The sequence below is a fragment of the Corvus kubaryi genome, unplaced genomic scaffold (genome assembly GCF_017639235.1).
Source record: "Corvus kubaryi isolate FWS band 111438036 unplaced genomic scaffold, C.kubaryi_AGA036_p1.0 68, whole genome shotgun sequence".
Lineage (NCBI taxonomy): Eukaryota > Metazoa > Chordata > Aves > Passeriformes > Corvidae > Corvus > Corvus kubaryi.
In genome coordinates, this window is record NW_024582056.1 from 20,832,457 (window position 1) to 20,853,272 (window position 20,816).

General features: G+C 40.4%; 2 protein-coding genes across 6 annotated transcripts in view; one reads left to right on the forward strand and one right to left on the reverse strand.

Annotated features, from left to right (window-relative positions):
- INVS (inversin) overlaps positions 1-997 on the reverse strand; it is an 86,307-nt gene extending 85,310 nt beyond the window's left edge. For 2 of the 4 annotated variants that reach the window (XM_042048938.1, XM_042048935.1), the window contains exon 1: positions 906-995. The gene's annotated coding sequence lies outside the window, so the exon portion shown is untranslated. Of the gene's footprint in view, positions 1-905 lie in introns of all 4 variants that reach the window. The other 2 variants (XM_042048937.1, XM_042048943.1) reach the window with 2 other exon arrangements.
- A 57-nt stretch (positions 998-1,054) lies between these two features.
- Positions 1,055-20,816, forward strand: part of ERP44 (endoplasmic reticulum protein 44) — a 47,946-nt gene continuing 28,184 nt past the window's right edge. Inside the window, exons 1-2 of one of the 2 annotated variants that reach the window (XM_042048949.1) lie at positions 1,055-1,276; positions 20,288-20,360. In XM_042048949.1, coding sequence (XP_041904883.1) covers positions 1,220-1,276; positions 20,288-20,360 — 130 coding nt within the window. In that variant the 5' untranslated portion in view covers positions 1,055-1,219. Of the gene's footprint in view, positions 1,277-1,565; positions 1,632-20,287; positions 20,361-20,816 lie in introns of those variants that run through there. The other variant, XM_042048950.1, reaches the window with a different exon arrangement.

Genomic DNA, 20,816 nt, shown 5'->3' on the forward strand with positions numbered 1-20,816 from the left:
AAAGAGCACAAATTCTTAAGGTAGTCATAGCAGAAGTGATAAAAGCCAAGTTTCAATTTCAGACTATAAAAAATACACGACTTGTATTTTGACATATGCGTATGTGAGTGTTTGCAGCTCATGAAACTGACAGGCCATAAGATTTTTGCAGGGTCACACAAAGTCTGAGCCTGTCAGGCTTTCTTTGAAACCAAGCCAGTCTTGACTTGAAAAAGGCTGATGTAAAGGATTTTCTTTTGAATGGTGTTACACCCCCGTCTCCCTCCTTACACTCGTGTACATATTGGAAATGTGACAAACGCAAGGCGCAGCTTTCTGTGATTTCTTTGAGATAGCTCTGCAAGCTTTCAGAGCATGTACGTATTCTGTAAGGTCCAAAGTTTTACTGGAAGAGGGTGAAGCCCTGAATGTTGGGTGCTCTTCATTTTCAGCATTTAGAACTGAGGGAGTGACAGAAAGCGCAAATCTGCTGAAGCGCCAAGGGATAAACATCAACGATGACGTTCCACTCAAGCTGAAGTTTCCCAATCCTCCCAGCAGCCGCTCTGCCCCGTCACACACAGGCTCCCAAGCAGAAGAAAGTTGCCTCCCAAACTCTGAGGACACGAAGACCACAAGGCGCACAGCACCCAAATACCCTTCCTCATATTCCCTACAGGCAATTCCGTGTGGCCAGTGCCGGCGGCTGAAGGTACAAAGCGGGCTTCAAAGGAAACGCGGACAGCCGCTGGGGGCTGGCAGGGAGCGATCCAGAGCGGAAGAGGGTGCGGTGCCACGGGACACCCGCGCCACCACGGCGGGAAGGGTTAACCCTGCCTCGCCCAGACCGCGAGAGCCGCCTCCCTTTCTCCTTCCTTCCCTCCCTTCTTCCCTGCCCAGCGCTGCAGCTGCGCCCCGTAACTCACCTCCACCCCGCCCTTCTCCTCATCGGGGTGCCGCTGCCTCCAGGCGCTGCCCCGCGGGCAGCCCCGGTGCGCCCTGGGATCCACGCCTCCTCCCTCTCTCGCTCTCTCTCCTTTCCTTCCTTCTCCTCCTCCTTGCCCTCCCCTTCCCGGAACTACGGTTCCCGGCGTGCCCCGGGAGCGCGCGGCGGAGCGCGGGGCCCCGCGGTGGAACTTGCCCGGGTGTTTCCTGGCGACGGGGGGAAGTGGAGGAGCCGCCGCCGCGGAGAGTGGGAGCCGCGCTTCTCCCCTCCCCGCTCCCGGGCGCCCGATCTACCATGAGACCCGCCATCTTCCCGCTCCTGCCTGACCCTGGCTGCCTTCTGCTCCTCCTGGTAAAAGTCGCCGGCTCCCCGCTGCACTTCCCTTCCCCGCGCCGGCTCGGGCAGGGCGGTGCTGGGGTGGCCGGCGGGCCCCGCTCGGGGTTCGTGTCTCGCTCCCCTCCCCCGCCAGCAGGTGCCGGCGGCCGGGAAGGAGGGAGGGCGGAGGGAGCGGCCCCGGCCACGGGGCCCGGCGGTGTGGCCGAGGCTGATAGGCTGCGCGCACGGGGTGGGGCCGCGCCCGGGCCCGGGCCCGGGGCAGTGGCCGGGCGGGCGGTGCGGCCTTGCCCCGGCTCCTCGGGGGTCGGAGCCGGCGCGAATGGCCGTAACGGAGCCCCTCTGCAGCCCCCTGAAAGGAGGCTGTGGCCAGGTGCGGGGCGGCCTCTTCTCCCAGGCAGCCAGCGAGAGGACGGGAGGACATGGTCCTAAGCTGCGCCAGGGGAGGTTTAGGTGGGACGTCAGGAGGAATTTCTTCACAGCAAGGGTGATTGGACATTGAAATGGGCTGCCCAGGGAGGCGGTGGAGTCACCGTCCCTGGAGGTGTTCAGGAAATGACTGGATGTGGCACTTAGTGCCGTGGTCTGGTTGACATAGTGGTGTTGGGTCTTAGGTTGAACTCGATTGTCTCAGAGGCCCTTTCCAGCCTAATTGATTCTGTGATCTTTAGTTGTCAGACTACAGCTTTTTTTTTAGTTTTTTTTAGGCTGGCATTATGTACATGACCTAAGCCACCTGCCGGCTTTGCCAATACACAAATGCAATCACTGATGTGTGTGTTTTGTGGAGATAAGTTGCCTGTGTTATACTTCTCTTTTTAATTTTTGTCTTTTTTTTTTTGAACAGGCTGATGTGGTGATTCTTACTTTTCCAGAAATTTATTGGGCCAGATTCTGGACCTTTCATAATATAAGTGACTTGCAGAACTAAGGGGGACTTGTGTGAATAAATTTTAATAGGATTTTTCTCTTAAAATACTAATGAGTTTAATCAATTATTTTAAACATTTCGGAGAATAAAATTGGCCAGAAAATTAAGAAATAATTGGAGGTAATGGTAGATAGAACTCTAGAAGTCTGAAGAGGAGTACACAGTAATATAGCTGCTAATGAATGAATGAATTGGTTAGGAATGTGAGGACACATACATAATGAACAGTACAAGTATTCATTATCCCTTTGTAATGTGCACTTTCTACCTGGATAAGCTCTGGTTAAAGTATTATGAACTTGCTGTCGTTTCAGGCTTAGGAAATACATGTGGTTGGTGGGGTTTGAAAAAACACATTTGAAATGTATATATATAGATGACAATACCGTGCTAAATATAAGATATATAAATATATGAGAGACTGACGTGAAGAACCTCATACTTTTCAGTCACATCTGTGTATTAAAGCAATATTGCTTGTGTGCTAGATTGGTTTTCACTATTACTTCAAATACAGACTACTGAGCAAAACCAAGGAGTGTGTACTGTATAACGACACCATGAATGTGTCCATTAAATGGACAAGTGCAAATTTGAAAAAGTGGGCACAGGTTAATGACTTTTTCTTTCTTCATGGCACAGTTGATCAATCCAAATTTAATAGGCATCAATTAGAGTTAGGTTTGCCAACAGAAAAAAACCAAACCAGGAAATAGCTATGATCTGCAACTTGTCTGTATTTTGTCTGCTGTTTCTTTGTGTATGGGTCATTTAACCCATTTCTAATGTGATTTTTTAAAAGACTGTGTACATAAAAGTTTAAGAAAAATACAGACCAGAGTTGTTTTTAAAAAAATACAATTAAGTATAATGTTATCTGTGTGATTATTCAGCATCATTATATCAGCCATGGCCCTGTGTTGTAAGATGCCTAGTTACATGAATCAAGCCAATGAATCATTCTTTTTAGCAGATTATTTAAGAGTTTTGGAAAAGTTGTTCTCAGCAGTCTGGAAGTGTGAGGGGATCCTCTTTCTTTAGAAGGGCTGAAAAAGCTTTGTAGAAGTGTGTTGTTTGTTTTCTTGCGATATTCAGAGTCCCTGGTAAAGTGTATCAGATTGGCTTTAAAGTTCTGGTAACTTTGTTTTTCTTGTTGCCATCTGCCATAAACACTCAAGACCAGCATTGCAACTTGGCCTTCTGGTCCAGGTCCGAAGGATGTGCCACCTGACAGAGTCTTTTGGGGCATGGCATATTTTGTGGCTAAGAGAGCTTGTTAGTGTTACGTCCATGGTTTGTAGGGCAGAATACACAATGATATGTAGCTGCTAAAACAGCTTACTAAGCTTCATGGCTTAGCGTAGCGATGAAGTTAACAGAAATTCTTTACTTTTCCAGGCTTTTGGATAAGCATATTTCTTTTCCAGATGGGGATTTAATATGCTGCAAAAAAGAAGAAAAGGTGCAATGTCAAATCAAAAGAAGTTCTCTTGTCTAAAGTTTGACAGTAGGAGATCACTGCAATTGTAGAGATCTTTATGTCTCACGCTAGTGTTCTTCGTCCCTGGTGTCACTAGAGTTTGGGTTGACAGGAGGGAGATTGCAGTGCAAAGGAATACCTGCAGTCCCAGCACAACTCTTTGCCCTTCCAGCTTTCCAGCACTGTACTGGGCTGCTGGGACTTGAAAAGAAACTGGAGTGAGGACAGGAGAGGTACAGGCTGGCACAACCCCTGCCTCAAGAGCTGAGTGGAGGGATGAGCAGTGCACAGCACAGGCTGTAGAGGGTCTGGTACAGCTGTTTGCAAGACTGGAATAAGAGATGCATGATAATGTCATGTGGGCCCTTGAGAGAGTAAGATGTTTCTGCCTTGTTGGTATGTTGCTTAATACTGGGTAGGACAGATCTTTAAGATCAATCCAAGACAGTGGAATAAATGCTGATGGGAGAGTGGCTCATCACATTCTCCCCTAAGGCAAGGTGTGGTTCTTTGGCTTCGCTCTATCCAATCATTCTGTATGTTTGCCTGTACTCACAGTCAGGTATACTTTGCCTGTAAAGGAAATTCTAGAACAAGACTCTCTTGCACATGGTTCTTCTGCATGTGTTTGAGAGGCACTTGTATTGCTCAGTGCTTCCCTGAAGCTCATGCACAGTGTCCCTGAGCAATAGCTGTGACTGGAGGAAACCACCAACAGATAGTGAGCAAAATGAAGAGGGAAGTTCCTAACTGGAAAAAATACTGTAGGGTAATAGTTTTGTTTCTTGTTTTACTGCCACTGCCTTCCATGTCTTGATAATATGACACCAAGTACCCAAATAATGAAAGTAAAATGAAATAAAAATTGTCTTTTAACTTTAGTGTTAAATGTGTAGTAAGTTGCCCAAAGAGAAGTTGAACTCTGTACATTTTATGTCTAGAGCATATTTCTGTGCATTTGCCTCTCTCTGCATTTGTATAAGAAAACCAATTTTGTAATTGAGACTGCTGCTCAAAATACTATGAATACGAGCATGAGTCAGAAATTGTAATTGCAGGCAAAATTTAGACTACTGAGCCTTATACAATGAAACGGGTTCCCTCCAAGAGTAGCACAGGACTTCTGAGTTTTCCATTATCTGCCATTATTTCTAAACAGTGAAATAGTAGGTAACTGAGGAACTTTCCCTTTTGGGCGGGGGAAGCAGGAGAGTCTTGAATTCTTTTGAAGACAACTTGCATTCTTTGTGCTATGCCATATGATGGGCAAGTTTCCTGTTTGCAGTGCTCAGAAGGGAAAAGAAACGGAACTGTTTCTTGGAACAGAAGACTCGAACAATGCTGGAAAATGTATAGATGAGTTATTGACAGTAAGATCTCAGAGATTCTGTTGCTGGTGGCTGTGATGACACACTCCTTGGTTTTTCTTTTGACATCCTTACTGTTCTTCTCCATAGTCTGCTTTGGTTTTTGCTTGGTTGGTTTTTTTGTGGTTTTTTTGGCAGGACAGTTTTCTTTAGCAAGAGACTGGTCCTTATATTGATTTCTCAAGAAAGCAGAATTACCACATTCTATGTGTTTTAACCAAACCTCTTTCATTTGAAAGACTAAAGGATTATATGCTGCTATTCAGAAGAACCAATTTTCCACCTTGCAGGCTTGTACAGCTTCCAGATATGTTGTTTGCTTAAGGGGAGGGAATTGTCTCATGCATAAGGCAAGTGTACAAATATGCTGTAAATTTTATACCAGACCTTCTTCAAAACCTCTTCAGGAGAGTCTAGAGGTACATTCAAAAATAGGTGCTTTAATAATGGAGTGGGTTTGGATGGATGCATTAGCAGTAACTTGTTCATTGTTCCCCCTGCCCCATTTGAGAGTGAGTTCTCTAGTGATCTAGAGGAGGAAACACAGGAACATTTGGGGACATAAGCAGAAGCAATATAGGGTGTAGAGATCAGAGTCTAAGGAATATTTTCTTCCAAAACTCCGAACTGGAGAGAGCTCCTCTGAGAAGTAGAGGGGGAGAGGTGCATTATGGAGAATTAGGAAGGGAAGTGAGATCAAATTTCCTTTTGAGAGTTCTGCCTTTACCCTTCTCTTCTCCTTGACATGTCTTCCTTCATCAGGAGCATCCTAATCATTGGTAGAAACACATGCAATTTTCTTTTCCAAAACTGTTGGTAATGTCAAGTGCTCATATAGTCTAATTTAAAAAAGTTAATAGATAAGATTTTAGAAGTTTGAATAACTTTAATTTTATTTTTAAGTTTACTGTCTCTCAGGTATTTCTTTTTACATTGTTAAGAGTTATTCTGCAAAGTTACTGCTATACTAAACACTAACTCAGAATGGTTTTTTCACTGCTGGTTGAGGATGCTGTGTTTTTCCAAACCAGCTGTAGGACTGTTTCCATGTTAGATCGTGCTTCGGTAAAAGTGCCTTACAAAAAGCAACAAGGCATATTGCAAAAGAATTCTGTAATTTTTCCTATTTTTGTATATGCTACTACTGAGAATCTGACTACCCTGGTAATACACCCTTTATAACTAAGAGCCATTCAAACATGTGCAAAGTTCCAGTACTGTATCCTCCAGATAACACCTGTGACTTGCAGCTTCTTCTAGGAGTGAACCAAACCTGGAAGCTCCTTCACATGCATGCACATACACCTTTAATGGTAGTGATCCACAAGATCTGCTCTTTATGTGGCTAATAGGACATTAATGCTGTCATCTGCAGTGACACTAAGCAAAATGTGAAGTGCAGTGCTCCTTGCCTTAAACCATGTAGTGGTTGGAATGGCGAAAGCAAGGAGGACAGAACATCGTGCATGGTTACCTAAAGGCAGGTGCTCTGTGCATACTTTAAGCAAATAACCAGTAATTGTATATGCAGCACAAGGTTTCTGCTGAACACAGTAAATCTTTCATCTCTTCTTATTATGGTGGATATTCTAGGTTTCTTCCCTCCCTTGTTTCTTGATCTATGTCTGCCTTTGGCAAGAAAGCTTTGATGGAGGGGAGTATTGAGAGTCTCACTGTATTTACAACTTGATAGAATCAAGTTGTAGAGTTCTGGTTTTTTGCTTGCCACTGTAAGTTTGATCATTTAAATTGGTAAGGACTTCTTAAAAGTCATCTGGTATTACTTCCTGCTCAATGCAAGACTAACTTAGATGGGATTGCCCAGGTTTTTTTCCAGTTGTCTTTTATAATTCCAAGGATGGAGGTTCTGCAACTTCTCTGGTCGCCTGTTTTAGTGTTGAATGAAAACTGTTTTCTTTGAAAAGTCTGTCTGGAGATGTGGATTGTGTACATTGTCTCTTGTCCTGTCACTGCATCTTTGGGAAGAGTCTGGCTCTGCCTTCTCTATAACCTCTGATTAGGTCACTCGTAGCAGCAGTAATAACTTTTCCTTAAGGATGAACAAATGCAGCTGTCACAGCCTCTCCTTGTATAACCTGTTCTCCAGTCACTATTCACCTTCATAGCCATCTGCTGGGCTTCACTTCCATATGTTAATGTCTTGTACAGGCGGTCCCAAAGCTGGGCAGAATCCTTCAGATGTGCTCACACAAGTGCCAGATGAAGGGAAAGAATCACTTCCCAAGGTCTTCTGGCTACGCTTTTGCTAACATGGCCCAGTGTGTGGTTGTCTCTGCTGCAAGGTCATGCTGCTGACTCCTGTTCAACTTGCTCCCCAAGACCTTTTCTGCAAAGCTGTTTTCCATCTGGTTGGCTCCCAGCCTGTATGGGGTTATTCCACCAGAGATGCAGGACTTTGCCTTTGTGGAACTTCGCAAGGTTTCTGTCAGGCCATTTCTCCAGCCATTTGAGTATCTCTGAATAGAAGATATTCCCTCTATCTTGTAAGCCACTTCACCCAGTTCCTGTATCCTCAGGGAGTTGCTGAGGAGGCACTCTGTTCCATCAGTACTATAGACAAATCTTACACCCAGTATTGGTCTGGAGAAACTTCCTTAGAGGCCAGTCAGATGTGGTATCTTTGGTTACAGCCCTTTGAGCTCAGCAGTTCAGCTGCTGTGTCACTCACTTTATAGTTCACTTATTCAGTTCATGCATCAACAATTTAGGTCTAAGGATCCTTTGAGGTGCTATGTTAGAAGCTTGCTAAAGTCAAGGCAAACAATGTCCAGTACTCTTTCCTTGTTTACAGAGCTAAATGTCTTGCCACAAAAACCAGAATGATTTACTGATTCCAAGTATATGCTAGATGGATGTGGCTTCTGGAAAGAAAATTGGTTTCCATAATTCTCTTGGTGACCCAGGAAAAAACATTTGGTCTGGTTTTATGGCTATGTGTATGTCCCACTTGCTGAAGAGCTTTCTAACTTGGTCTTTTACTCATGTGAGCAATGCTTCTTTTCCCTACAACTCTTCTATAGGCTCAGACCTCATCAGTATAAAATCAGCCAAAGAAGCCAAAGACAACATTGAGCGACTAAGCCTTTTCTATGTACTCTGTCTCTGTGTCCCCTGCTAGTTGAGCAGCAGGCCTACAATTTTCTTACTCTTCCTCTCTTCCTTCTGTTGCCAGCATACCTTAACATCCTCTCTCAACTCCAGCTGAGCTTGGACTGCTGCCTGCTCAAGCAGTGTTTCTCTCTTCCTACCAAGTATTTTTGTTACCTCTGCCTTCTGTCTGCTGCCTTTTTTTCTTTTAAAACCTCATCCAGAAATTCTGTGTTAACCCACGGAAGTCTTCTGCCAATGTTCTGCTCAGTGGAGTGGATTGGTTTTGTACTCTGAAGAGGTTCTCCTTGAAGGTCATTAGGTCATCTTCTGGGCCCTTTTGGATTTTAGAGCCGTGTTTTATGAGTGGACTGAATTAAGACCCAAGTGCCTTCAGGTCTTGTCACTTTATTCAATGGTTCTGTGAGGTACATATTTTTAGGTAAAAAATAAATGCCATAGTAGATTATAGACAGGATTTAATGTGAGCCCCAGTCATCTATGTAAAAATTGCATTAGCAGTGACAATGAAGTGAAACACGGGAGGCCCAAAGTTTTGTTTCCTGGAAGATGTGATTTTCCACATTTATGTGTTGGAGTCTCCCAGCTGCTTCACTTTGGGACCAAAATGAAGGATTTTGGGCATATTGTTTGCTACATTGTTTCAGAGCGAGATACTTCTCTGTGGCTTGTATTTCTTTAATGACTGAAACTTTGTATCTTAAATGATGCTCACGAAACAGGAACCTGAGCAGAGCCTAGAGCTCTAGAAGTGGAGAATAGTAAATGACCTGGTTCCTTGGCATGTGTTTTTGCAGCCAGCCTGTCTTCTGTCTTGTCTGGCATCAGTGATTCTTGCCTGTTTCTTGTGTATTTCATTGAGGTGCATCCAAAAAAAATATGAATGTCTGCAAGGGTTTTTTGGGTTTTATTTTCATAGATTTGTGAAAAGGAGAGAAGAAGAGCAGTCTAATCTCTGTTGTAAAATAACTGGCAGTAAAGCTTATGTTTTGTCTCCAACTGGATTTGTGTGGCAATTGGGCATAAACATAGAGAGAACTTGTTCATTAGGAACTCTGCAAGGAAGTATTTTGAAAGGCAAGAAATAGGTGCCTGTTCCAATGGTCTGGAAAAAGAAAACAACAGCTGTGATAGTGTTTTGCTGCTTCCCATAGCTGTCGTGATTATGAAGTGATGATATAATTAACTTTCTCAAAAGCTGCACAAAGGGAAAGCTTTTCAGTGATGTATCTGTATTTGTAATCCCAAGAAAAGCTTTTTGTTCCTTTAGTCAGTCTATCACTTCTGACTCTCATAGTTTACTGAAATCCCCTCTCTTAACTCTTGCTAGAAACACTTAGCTCCTAGATCCTTTGCCAGTCATAAAAATTATGAATTTTCATAAATGTGTGTATGAAAAAACTTTTTTCCTCTTTTTTTTTTTTTTTGCCTTCTCCCTGTTGAGTCAATTCACTTGGGATTTTGGACAAAATAACTGAAAGACAAATTGGTTGCTTCACAAAGGTAATTAAGACAGTATGTGGTGCAGGGGGTGAACAGTTAGGGGTTCTTTCATACTAATGATCCGTTAATTAGTGAAGGGAGCTCAGCGAGTGTGCAGGCCTCTCAGGAATTACCATTGAATGGCATTTAAATCTGCTTTGGGTAAAAACGTATAACTGAAGTGGGGAAAGGCCTTTTTATTTTTAGTTTTTTTTTCCTGTCAACATAGGCCAGCAGAATTTGCTAAACCAATGCAAATGTGTACATATAATTGGTGTTATACAGATAATAAATATTTTTAAATAAGCCAATAAATGGCTGTGATACCTTGCTGAGGATTTTGGTAACAGCTGTGGTTGCAGCAGCCTTCCATGTTGAGAGCAGTAAGATTGCTACATGAAGCTGGTCGATTGCAGAGCCAGAGTGTCCGAAACTTGCTCCCAATTCAAGCACTGCACCATGTTAGTGTGTTCATACTATTTTTAGGACCAGTCTGGAATACTTGCTTGGATGTTTTTGTGGGAGTCAGCTTGAAGCTGGCAGGTTTAATATTCCTTGAAGAGAGGTAGACCAATCTCTGTATGATCTTCTTTTGTGCATTTCAAAATATCTGTGGCATGTGTCCTGTCCTCTGCATTATTTATTCTCCTGCTGTCCAGAGTTATCCAGGGTAAATTGACTGCATATGTGCAGGCCCATAGCAGCTGTTTAGGGCAGAAAGAAAATAGCTCTTACACAGTCTGAAATTAGCCTCTCATTCTTCAAGGTATGTGCAGCTCTGGTCCTAAAGGTGAATTTTTCTTTTCAGGTTCAGGTAGCATTGCTTTAATCAGTGCTCTTCCCTAGAAGATAGCCAGTGGATTAATTGTAAAAAAGTATCTTTTTTTTTTTTACCTCCTCATTTGAATTGGGAGGTTTTAGCAATGCCAACTTGTCAATTAAAGTGCAGCTGTGGAGTAATATTTCTGTTACACAGAATCACTGCTTATTTGGAGAGATTTTATCCCTTATCCACTCATATGTCATTTTAAGGTAGCAAATAACAAATGCTAGCCTAAAAATTGAGGTAAAACATTTGTTAGAGACAACCTAACGGATGTCCTGAGAGCTTTAATATACTATGATTGGCAGTTTGCAGGACTGTGAAAGTTTGTGGAGTTTGCATCACAGTTATGCCTGGAATGAAGAAAATAAAATAACTAAAATAATGTAAGTTTAGATTGTGTCCTAAGTGGATTTATTCTAAAGTTCAGAGTTCTTATGTTAAAGGAATGATAAACAGAGGCAACAAAATGCCATTGTATTTTAGAAAGCTTGTAATTTTGAAATTCTGACATGTTACTCATTTTGGTTTCTCAGAAAAAGAGGGAAGAGCAACAACACCGGACTGAATGTCAGTGGTTTTAATGTATGGGCAAACACTTCATACACTATGAATGGCTGCATCACAAAGTACTGTTGCTGTCTTTTGATAGTTGTACAAACAAAACCTTAGCTTCTTGCTGAAGCATTAGGAGATAATTTGATGAAAAGTAGCATCTCAATCATGCTGAAGGAAAAACAAAATCTGTAGCCCAAGAAGTGTCTTAATGATACTGAAGTATTACTGCTAAAAGCTCTGGATCTGAGATTAATAAATTGGGTGCTTACGTGTTGGTTAGTTCCGGTGGAGATTGCAGAGCATAACGTGACTGTGTAATAGTAAAAGTGGAAGATGGTAAGAATTTAACTTGAACTGCTAATTGTCACAGAATCATCCATATGTTTGCTGCTCTGCTCCATTGTTTAGTTCTAATCATCATCATCTTCAGCATCAAATAAGGATGAGTCAGATCAAGGTGGTTGTGATTCTGTGCTTTCAGAAGGATTTTGTTATTCAGAAGTACAAACAGGCAGCTGCAGTAATGTAAATGGTACAGTGGAAACAGTGTTATCAAAGACTGGCTTGTCCACTTGTCTTCCCTTATGTTGACTTCAGAGTGCAATTTAAACCAGTATGTTTTGCATCCCTTTGGATACACTAGGTGAGGAGAAAGACAAACAAAATACTTAAATGAAACATACAGCTAGGTCAATCTGTTGCTTTTGCTACCTTTTTTTCCCCTCTTGACCCAATGCCTCAGCTGCATGGTTTAGAGCAGTGTGGGTCCATTGTGGGTGTTTTTCTCATGGAGGGACAGTTGATGTGTGTTTATGGTAGTCCTTAAATTGGCATTTGAGCAGTTGGGTTCACTACTTCATACCCACTCTTAAAACAAGTTCCAGCCTGAAAGGTAAAACTGAACAGGTTTGTCGTTGCTTAAAGTTCCAACCTTTCTTGATAAAGCAAAGATCTGGAGAACTTCGTTTTGGAGCAGAAGAGTAAAAATTTATTCTGCATTGCAACTAGATTGTGTAATTAATAAAAAGTTAAGCAGCCAGAAGTGCTTGCATGTTGAAGTTGATCATTTCACTTTAAGAAAGTTGGTTTTGTCTTACTGAAGAATAAACTCAATATGTAGTTAAATTTGTCAAAATAGAGATTGTGTTTATTTTTAAAGTAGTAGAATGTGTGTAGGCAGCAAGGATGGAAAATTCTATTATCCACTGATACATTCAATCCTTCAGATTATTCCAAGGTAGCAAACATTCATGTGACATAAGAAATATAATTTCTTGTGGAAACACTACATCTACTTTTGGTTTCTTCCTTTAAGATTATGCTTTAAAGGAGGGATTCTGAGTTCCATGACCATTCCTCCCACAGAATGTCATTAAAGTTTTTGTTTCAATATGCATTTTCATCACCAGTCCAAGAATGAACAAAACATAAATATATTTGTATTATTTAAAAAAAATAAAAGCTTATTTCTTGTTCTATGATAGCCCTGTGTAAAAACTGCTAAAGGGCACAGGAAAGCCTGTAGATTATAATGAATAACAGGGTAGTATGTTGCTTTCTGTAGTGAGGAATGGAGTTACAAGTATGCAGTCTCCAAGGTTTAAACTGTCTACAACAAATTTTTTGGTAGTGAAGAAAATAGAGAACAGGGTCTTTTTCCTTGACTTAGTGAAATGGGGCAGCAAACTATTCTGCTCTGCCAGCCTTACCAAAGGCTTGACAAGACCAAGCTGCCCTTTTTTTCATATTGCTGGATCATGCCTTATCAAGTTGAAGACCTTGAGGGTGCTGGCTTTCATACACAGCAACAGCTGCTTAATTTGTGCTAATCATTTTGGAGATTGCATTTGTATTTTGTGTGTGTTACTCCTTCTTGAAAGTGTATCTTTGTGTTGTTGCCAAATAATCAGAGCAGTTGGCAATATGGAAAAGAAAGAGTTATCGGAACATGAGGTGTTTTTTCCTAAAAAGCTGGACAAATGTGACCTTTCTTTTTCAGGGGAGTTCTAGTTGCTTGTGTAAGAGAAACAGCTTGGTAAATAAAATATCTAAAAATTCAGAGTTTTCAGTACTTTCCTGGGGAGCTGAATTAATGGCTTGAAATCTGTGAAACAGGCTTTAAAGTAGATTCCTATTTGTGAAGATGTGGAGTGCTCTGAACATTATTCACAAATTAATACAGATGTTCAGATATCTGTTTACATCTTTTGAAGGTGTATGGACTGTCTCTATATGGATGTATAAGGCAAGGAAACCGGTGGATCGTAACCCTGACTGGAAAGATTACTCTTTTCCCTAGAGGCCAAGAGAAATAACTGAAAGTTACAAAGAATTCAACTAGAAATATATTACAGGTCTTATCTCTGTGACATTTTTTTAGACATGCCTCATGTAATTTTTTTGAGCCCTCACTTAAAAATTTCTATAAAAGACCATAATCCATAGGTTTGTGCCAAAGACTTGAGCTTTAGAATTGTGTTTGGGTGCATGATTCTGCTACTAATAGCTTTATGGAAAAAAATGCAGTGTATGGGACTGCATGTTGTGATAATGATGTTTAATTCTCATCTCTGCAATGGACGTTTCAAATGAACATCTTGTGTCTTCTAATGATAGTTCACAAACTGTTGAGATGTTAACTTCTCCGTTTTCTGGAAAGCCTTGGTGCTGTGGTATCAGGCCACTGAGAGATCTCTGCATCTGTGAACCATTCCCAGTCAGACAGGACAATACTTCAACTCCTTTGCTTGTGTGTTAAGTTCAGTTTTAGGAACAATTAGCTGCGAGTTCTTTTTCCTGATCGGGCATGTCAAATCCATATAATTTACATTTTCAAAGATAGCGTTATAAATTGTGAATTTTTCTGTTTCCAGTATTTTCATTTGAAGATAAGTTTTTCAGTATTAATAAGACTTGCATCTACACCAAATATTCCTTCCACACACTTAAAATGGGAGTAGACAATAAGATACGTGGAGGACAAAAAACTGCATGACTTCTTTTTAATGTGATGGTCTCTACTTAGCTCTGTGCAGTTACAGCACTGTTTGGCTAAAACAGCGAAAAAGTGAGCTATCAAGGCTGAAGAAGCAAGTTTACTTTTCTAATATATATATATATTATCCATATTTCAGTTTAGTTAGATTTTTTTCTGTTCTCCTGGACATTAAAAACTAGAATCTTTATTTTAAGTACCTTCTTTTGAGCATTTTAAATTTTCCTGACTAAATTAAAGATATGACTCTTTAGTGAAAAATTATAAGAAAATTATTTTTTGTTATCCATTTAAAAATTGCTCTGAAAACTTTAATATAACCAAGAAGGGATCATTAGTTAGTGTTTTGAACTAATAGGACTTTGTTTCATAGTCATATAATGGAAGCAACTTACATTCTCAATAAAAACCCTGCATATTCATCAGGGATGGCAGCAGTCAGTCTAAGTTATGAGAATGTTTGGGCACAGTCTGGAATGAAGTGGTGAAAACTAAGAGTTGAACTGCTCTCACTGAGAGGGTGAATAATGTTCTTTTTTTATTTTCCCTCAGCATTCTCTATTTACTGTTACCTCTCTCTGCTCTGAACTTTGTGGTTCATTATGGGGCTTCTGGGAAGGCCGCCAGCAAGATGTTCCTGATTGATGGTTCTGAAGCCAAAATTCAGGGGCTCTTACAATATCTTGCCAGCTTTGGCGTTGCTGTCTTCTGGGATTGCTTTCAATTTGTATCATCCTGCAGCAGGCTGTAAACCCGTCTGCTTCCTGCTGTCCAGGAGTTTAATGCAGACCTCAGAGCAGCAGCATGAATAAAAAAAGAGGTACTTGGAGACTGACAGTCAGCAGCAGGGTCCTGGGGGCTTGGACTTCAGGTAGTAACTTCAACATGTCAGTCTGGATTAGGTGTGGGCTAGAGCTGGTTGCCAAATGTAAAATGATTTTGTGTTAGAGGAGAAAGATGGTTTAGTTGTGTGCCTTTAGGATTTCCCAGCAGGAGGAGAAGGTAAATGAAAAGTTTAGCAAGTGAAAATGAAGGCTGTTCTTGTTGACTGCCTTGTAGCTGTAGTACTAGTTAGAAATCATAATGCTCCATGAATGCATTTTCTGTATTCTACAGATAGTTTGCTTTGGAAATGGGGACCTCTGTTTCATTATGTGCATTAAAAAACAAAAGCACGAAGAACTAGAATGCAACAGACCTGGATTCTTTTTAACTTTTCTTGCAGTTTTAAGGTTATGCACATTTAAACTGTTAAACTCTTCTGCAAGAAAGTGGCATGTAAAGTATAATAAACTTGAAAAAGAAATACCATTAAACCTATAGGTCTGTCTCTCCTGTCCAGTTAGCAATTAAAGAACTAACAACACTAACTGGTGCTGGTAAAATGTTGATAAAAGGTTGACCTAAATCTCTTGAATAACCAGCAGGCTTTATTAATTGGATGTGTGGAATGGCAATTGAACAGCAATACTGTCAGCTGAAGGTGAGCTGAAACTGGGTGTGCTCTTATTTCCTCTTTGGGAAAGTGATATGAAACCTGGCAGAGGTTCAGTGTTGGGTATGAGTTGAATAGGTTCTGTTCAGGCATTTTGTTTTCTGTAAGGGTGCTTGTGTGGCATTGCATGGTGTGATTGGGAGGATGATAGTGGCTTTTGAGCAGTGCTCTGAGGTCTTTCACTGGAAACAATCAGAATAAATCTCAACCAATTCATAGTTACTCCTCGGAAGAGACTGGTACTGGCTCCCTAAACCATTGGCTAACTTCAAGTGCAGATCAAAACTTGATCAGAAACACTAAGATTTCTGTTCTTATTAAACTTCCGAGTAAAAGCATGACCAGTGTTATCTTCAGAAACTCCCAGGAACCTGAGCCATGATGTTCCTGCTTTATTTGACAGTATTTCTGAGGACCAGAAGAGTAAAAATACATGTCATCTCTTCTTCCCTCCCCCCATATGAGCTAAAGTTTATCTTTGTGAACATATTTTTCAGTTCCTGATTTTTTCCCCCCCAGAAATGTATGCTATAAGTGCATAAAGCTTTCTGCATTTGTTTTAGTCTACATGTGTTTTGTCATTTTTCTGTAGTGGTAAATGATTGTGAGTAGATTATAAGCATCCTAAACTAACTTGAGCCGTTTCATTCAAGTATTTCATATATTCATATTCTACTCTATTTTTAAAAATCTTTTTATTTCATAGCTACTTACTTTTACCTTCAGATTTTCAGTTTGAATGTTTAAAAAGTAGAAATAGAAAATACACTTAATTTTATCCAATGTACATGCAGAAACCTGAGTTGGTTTTAGGTGTGTTTATATAACCAATTTTCCTTTTGAATTATTTTTTCAAAATGCTTTCTTCAATGAGTTTGTAGCTATCTTGTGATGCCAGTTTGAAATTTATTTTTTTTTACTTCAGTTACAAATATGCACAGTCATTCATATGTCCTACTATGGGCCAGTGGAATGTAAAGTTTGTATTTAAAAGTGAAAAATTCTGACTACTTTTCTTAGCCAGTATGTTTTTCAGAACATATATGTTCAATACCTGTTATAAAGTGTGTAACTGATATTCAGAAATTATTTCCTCAAAAATGTCTTGTTTTCTGCTCATAGGTATCAAGCACAGGCCTCAGAAAAGGTCAGAAAATATTCTCAAAACAGTATAGTTAGTAATTTAAATACAAATTGATACTCCTTCATGATAAATATTAACACTAGTAATATCATAAACCCTCTTGCATCTCATGGGAGAGCAAGATTACTGGGTCAAAAGGATGTGTTTTCTTCCTTACAGGCATTATACCTTATTGAAGGCTTCAGCTGGAGTGAGTCTTGCATATTTATTGACATTTCCTCAAGGAATGCTTTTTTCCTTGAGTCAGTCTACTTACTATGAAAAGTTTGGCACCCACAGTTATTTAGTCAGTATAAAATGTTTGGGAATGTGATTATGAATGTATTTGACAAAAAATTTTCATAATTCTAGTGGAAAAAGTATTTCAATTATCTCGGATTTTGTGCAGCTTTTGGGGAAAGGTGTTCTTGGTCTCAGTATTTTTCCACTACTGTGATATAAAGGGACAATAGGGTATATGGTTAATTTGTTTTTCACCTTCAGTACATGAAGATGTTTGGAGTATTTGTTTTGGTGCTAATGTTTTAGCACATGCAGTTTGCACCGCATTTCCACAGTAAGAGTTAAGAAAGCAATCACAAAATTTATTTGTGCTATAAAGAAGTATTAGTTTTAATTCCTTTTTTCTGCATATAGCACAGTCTAGAAGAGGATCTCATTGGTAGTAAGTCCTGTGCTTTCATGGTGCAGTTAAATATTTGCATTGTAAGTTAAGTGTATTTTAAGTGTGTTGTGGCAATCTACAAGTGTGACTACAGTTCCTGATCCATTGAAGTAGATCTGCTAAGTAACAGAGCCTATTTCTCAACTGCAAATGATATGCTTATCTGTGTTATGTTTAATTTATGTGTAACTTATCCTATTAGATAAGATTTGAGTTGCTGCTGGAAAGTTATACTAGAAAAAGCCAAAAGGGTTCAAGAAGTTGGTATCTTACCCATTCAGTTCGTTTAGACAATATGAACTGCTGAGCTCCCGTGAAAATTGTTACACCAAGACTACAACGGAAATTCTTTCTGAGTGTAATGGTGATGCAGAGCTGTGTGCAGCAGCTGAAAAGTTCCTGCTTTCTAGAGGCTTGCATGGATTTTCTCTGTAAACAAGCATTGTCCAAGATTACTAGCAGGATAAGTAACTCTGTGGTCTTCAGGGTGATCAGAGGTTCTTGAGGCCTTGCAGGGCAGCTGAAGCCTTAGAACATTGAATTTGCAGTCACCTGCAGTAGGATCTGAAGATGGCCAACAAAATTAATGTTGAAATACCTTGCCCATTATTGTCTAGAGCAATATTCCGACTGTTGTTGTTAATTGTAGCTACTGCTTCAAACCTAACATTTGCAACAAAGCAGCATGTGCGTACAAACAAAACCTGTGCCAGCTCATGCACATGCTGACCTGACCCATTACTTACTACAAACAGAACTTCCACTACCAGAACCTCCCCACAGCAACACCATGGAAGCTGTCATCCCATGCACCACCCAAGGGGTGATGAGGAGGTGTCTGCACTAATGGTTACCATCAGCTGGTTTCTTCTCTGGGGATAATTTGGCCAGTGTGGATCTGGGTCTGTACAGGTAGCTTCTTGCTGCTCAGTAGTCAGCAATGCCAGTATCTTCAGAGGAACTCCCTGAACACTGGCCTGCGGCAACCTGTGCATCGCATAGCTTGCTTGATCAGATAATTTTTTGGCAGATTGTGTTGTTAGGCTGCCTTTTTAATCTCTGGACCTCACAGCTCAACTATTAGTTTTGTTTCTCTACAGTCGTCTTAAAGTCACAGTTCAGTCACTTGTCTCAGGCAGTTGAAGTGCCACAGGAAGACTGTGCAAACTCCACCACAAATCTTAGATTTGCATTTAAGAATGGTATCTTGTTCAATTACCAAGAGAGAAGCACTGGTACATATTTTGGATTCCGACAGCTGGTGTGTTTTCAGCCTGTAGTGTAAGATAGAGTTATATGCTACCCAAGGGCCTCCATATGGGAAATGTGAAAGGCTCAGTATTTTCGCTGAGAAGTGGTTGGTGATCCGCAAACCAGAAGGAATTGAAAATGATTGATTGCTGCAAATCTCACCTGTGTGCCATTTACAGTGATAGTTTGAGAGCTGTTGACAGTGTTTCACTAGAAGTTTCCCACCATTTTTGAAGTTGATCTTAAGGAAAGCAGGGATCCAGTTTGGCTATTTTTTTTTTCAATCAAATATTTCATATACACATAGCAAATGTTAGGAAACTAAATGTGTGTGACTTTAAATGAGTTTTTTGATAAATTGTAAGCAGTGTCAAAGGCAGGTATATCCTGGAGGCTTGTTCTTTGTAGTCATGGTCCTACTATAGGTTCAGGATAGGTCTCAGGCTCTTCCATAAATGCAGAGAACCTTGTATCACCAGTTCTGGGTACACAGCTGCTCTATGTGGTTTTATTTGGATGGTCTTTATGCTTTAGCTGTGTTTTTCCTTGGTGCCTCCTGAGCCATAAGCAGATTTTCTTTGCACCTCAGGGAGTAAATAAGTCTCTGGGAACATCCATCGATAGAGTGTATGCTGTGTGCTGCTGCATCTCAGTGCAGGGTGTCTCTGTTACTCTCTGGTCTCTGCCCAACTCCTTGACCTGTGCATTCCAGCCACTTCTCTTCCAAAAACCTTCCTTTTCCTTTCCTGGTATCTCTGTCAGCTGCGGAACCATACATCAATTGAAAACATGAAGGTATCACAATAGAACATCTGGTCCAAGCCCTGACTGTACTTAGAGAAGGATGACTTCTGACTGGCTTGCTCAGGATGGAAACATTCATGTGCCAGACCAGAATATATATTATCCTACTCAAAAATTTGCATGCTTGTCTCTCTCAAAGCAAAAATAAATCGTAATTCACTGATACCTCTCTCACCTGGGATAGAACTCAACCTCCTCTTTCACCACATTTTGAGAAAAAAAGATCTGGGCCATTTGCACTGAACATGAGAGTGCCCACCCATAAAATTGTGTATTGCTGTGGGAGTTGCATGAAGAGTAATACAAATGTTGCTTTGTAATGGAATGATTTGGCTGATGTGGTGTCTTGGTTTTTATAATCTGATATGCCTATTGCATGCTGGGACTGAAGTGGTGTCAAGTGGAAATACAGAGGGAGATAAGGACTGTAGCTAGTTGAGTTAGATATATTGAAATTGTTTCCTAAAACAGCAATATAAATGCAGGCAATTGAGGCTTTACTTAATGAGAAACTTTTTAGCCAGATTAGTCCTGTAAGTGACAGAAACCTCTGTGCCCACACGCTTCTGGGCTGTGTGAGGTTGCAGAAATGGGGTTTCATTTCTTTCTTCAGAATGAAGTTATGACTATAGGTTAATCTTAAACGTGCAAAATTTACGTGTAAGATTTCTGCTTACTTAATAGTGAACGGTATTAAAAGAGCCAGTTTTGCTTTAAATGTGAAAACATGTTATATCTGTAGTTTATTTGTGTATTTGTAGTACTGCTGTCATCTGATATGCATTGACTGAATTACAGTTCTTTTACTGTTTTTCTCCAGCTTTTGAACTGTAACACTTAAAAATCACACAGAAGTTATTACTTTACTCCTGAAACATGCCTTACTGGTTTGCTTTCTCTTTTTAGGTGTCTTGGCTTTTTAATCCAGCAAGAAGTGAAATAACAAGTCTAGATAGTGGAAATATAGACGACATTTTAAGTAAGTACTTCAAATGATTTTTTTTCTTTGTATGTCTGCAGTTACTTAGCTGTATGAATATTGCAGTGATATTAAATGAATATTCATACCCTAGCTTTGAATATATGAATTGCAATTGGCTTAGAAATATTAAATGCCCGTGGTCAGAATTAGCTGTCTGAACTAATGTATTGCAATGAGAATTTGAAGTGTCTTAAAAAAAATAACTGGTATCTTCTTTCCAGAAGAGAATGCTTGATTACATAACCAAAACCAGTCTAGAGGGCATTTTAAAATTCCCTCCAAAAAATAGCAGCAAGTGAAACCCGTGGTGCTGGGCCTTAAGTATCTTGCTTGTTCAGCTCTCCCTTTCCTCAGGTCAAGCATTGTCCTGATTCTAGTGGCTCAAAGAATGGAAATCTGTAAATTAAACACATAAAGATATGTGTTTCTTGTCCGAAACCTTTTCCTCAGAGA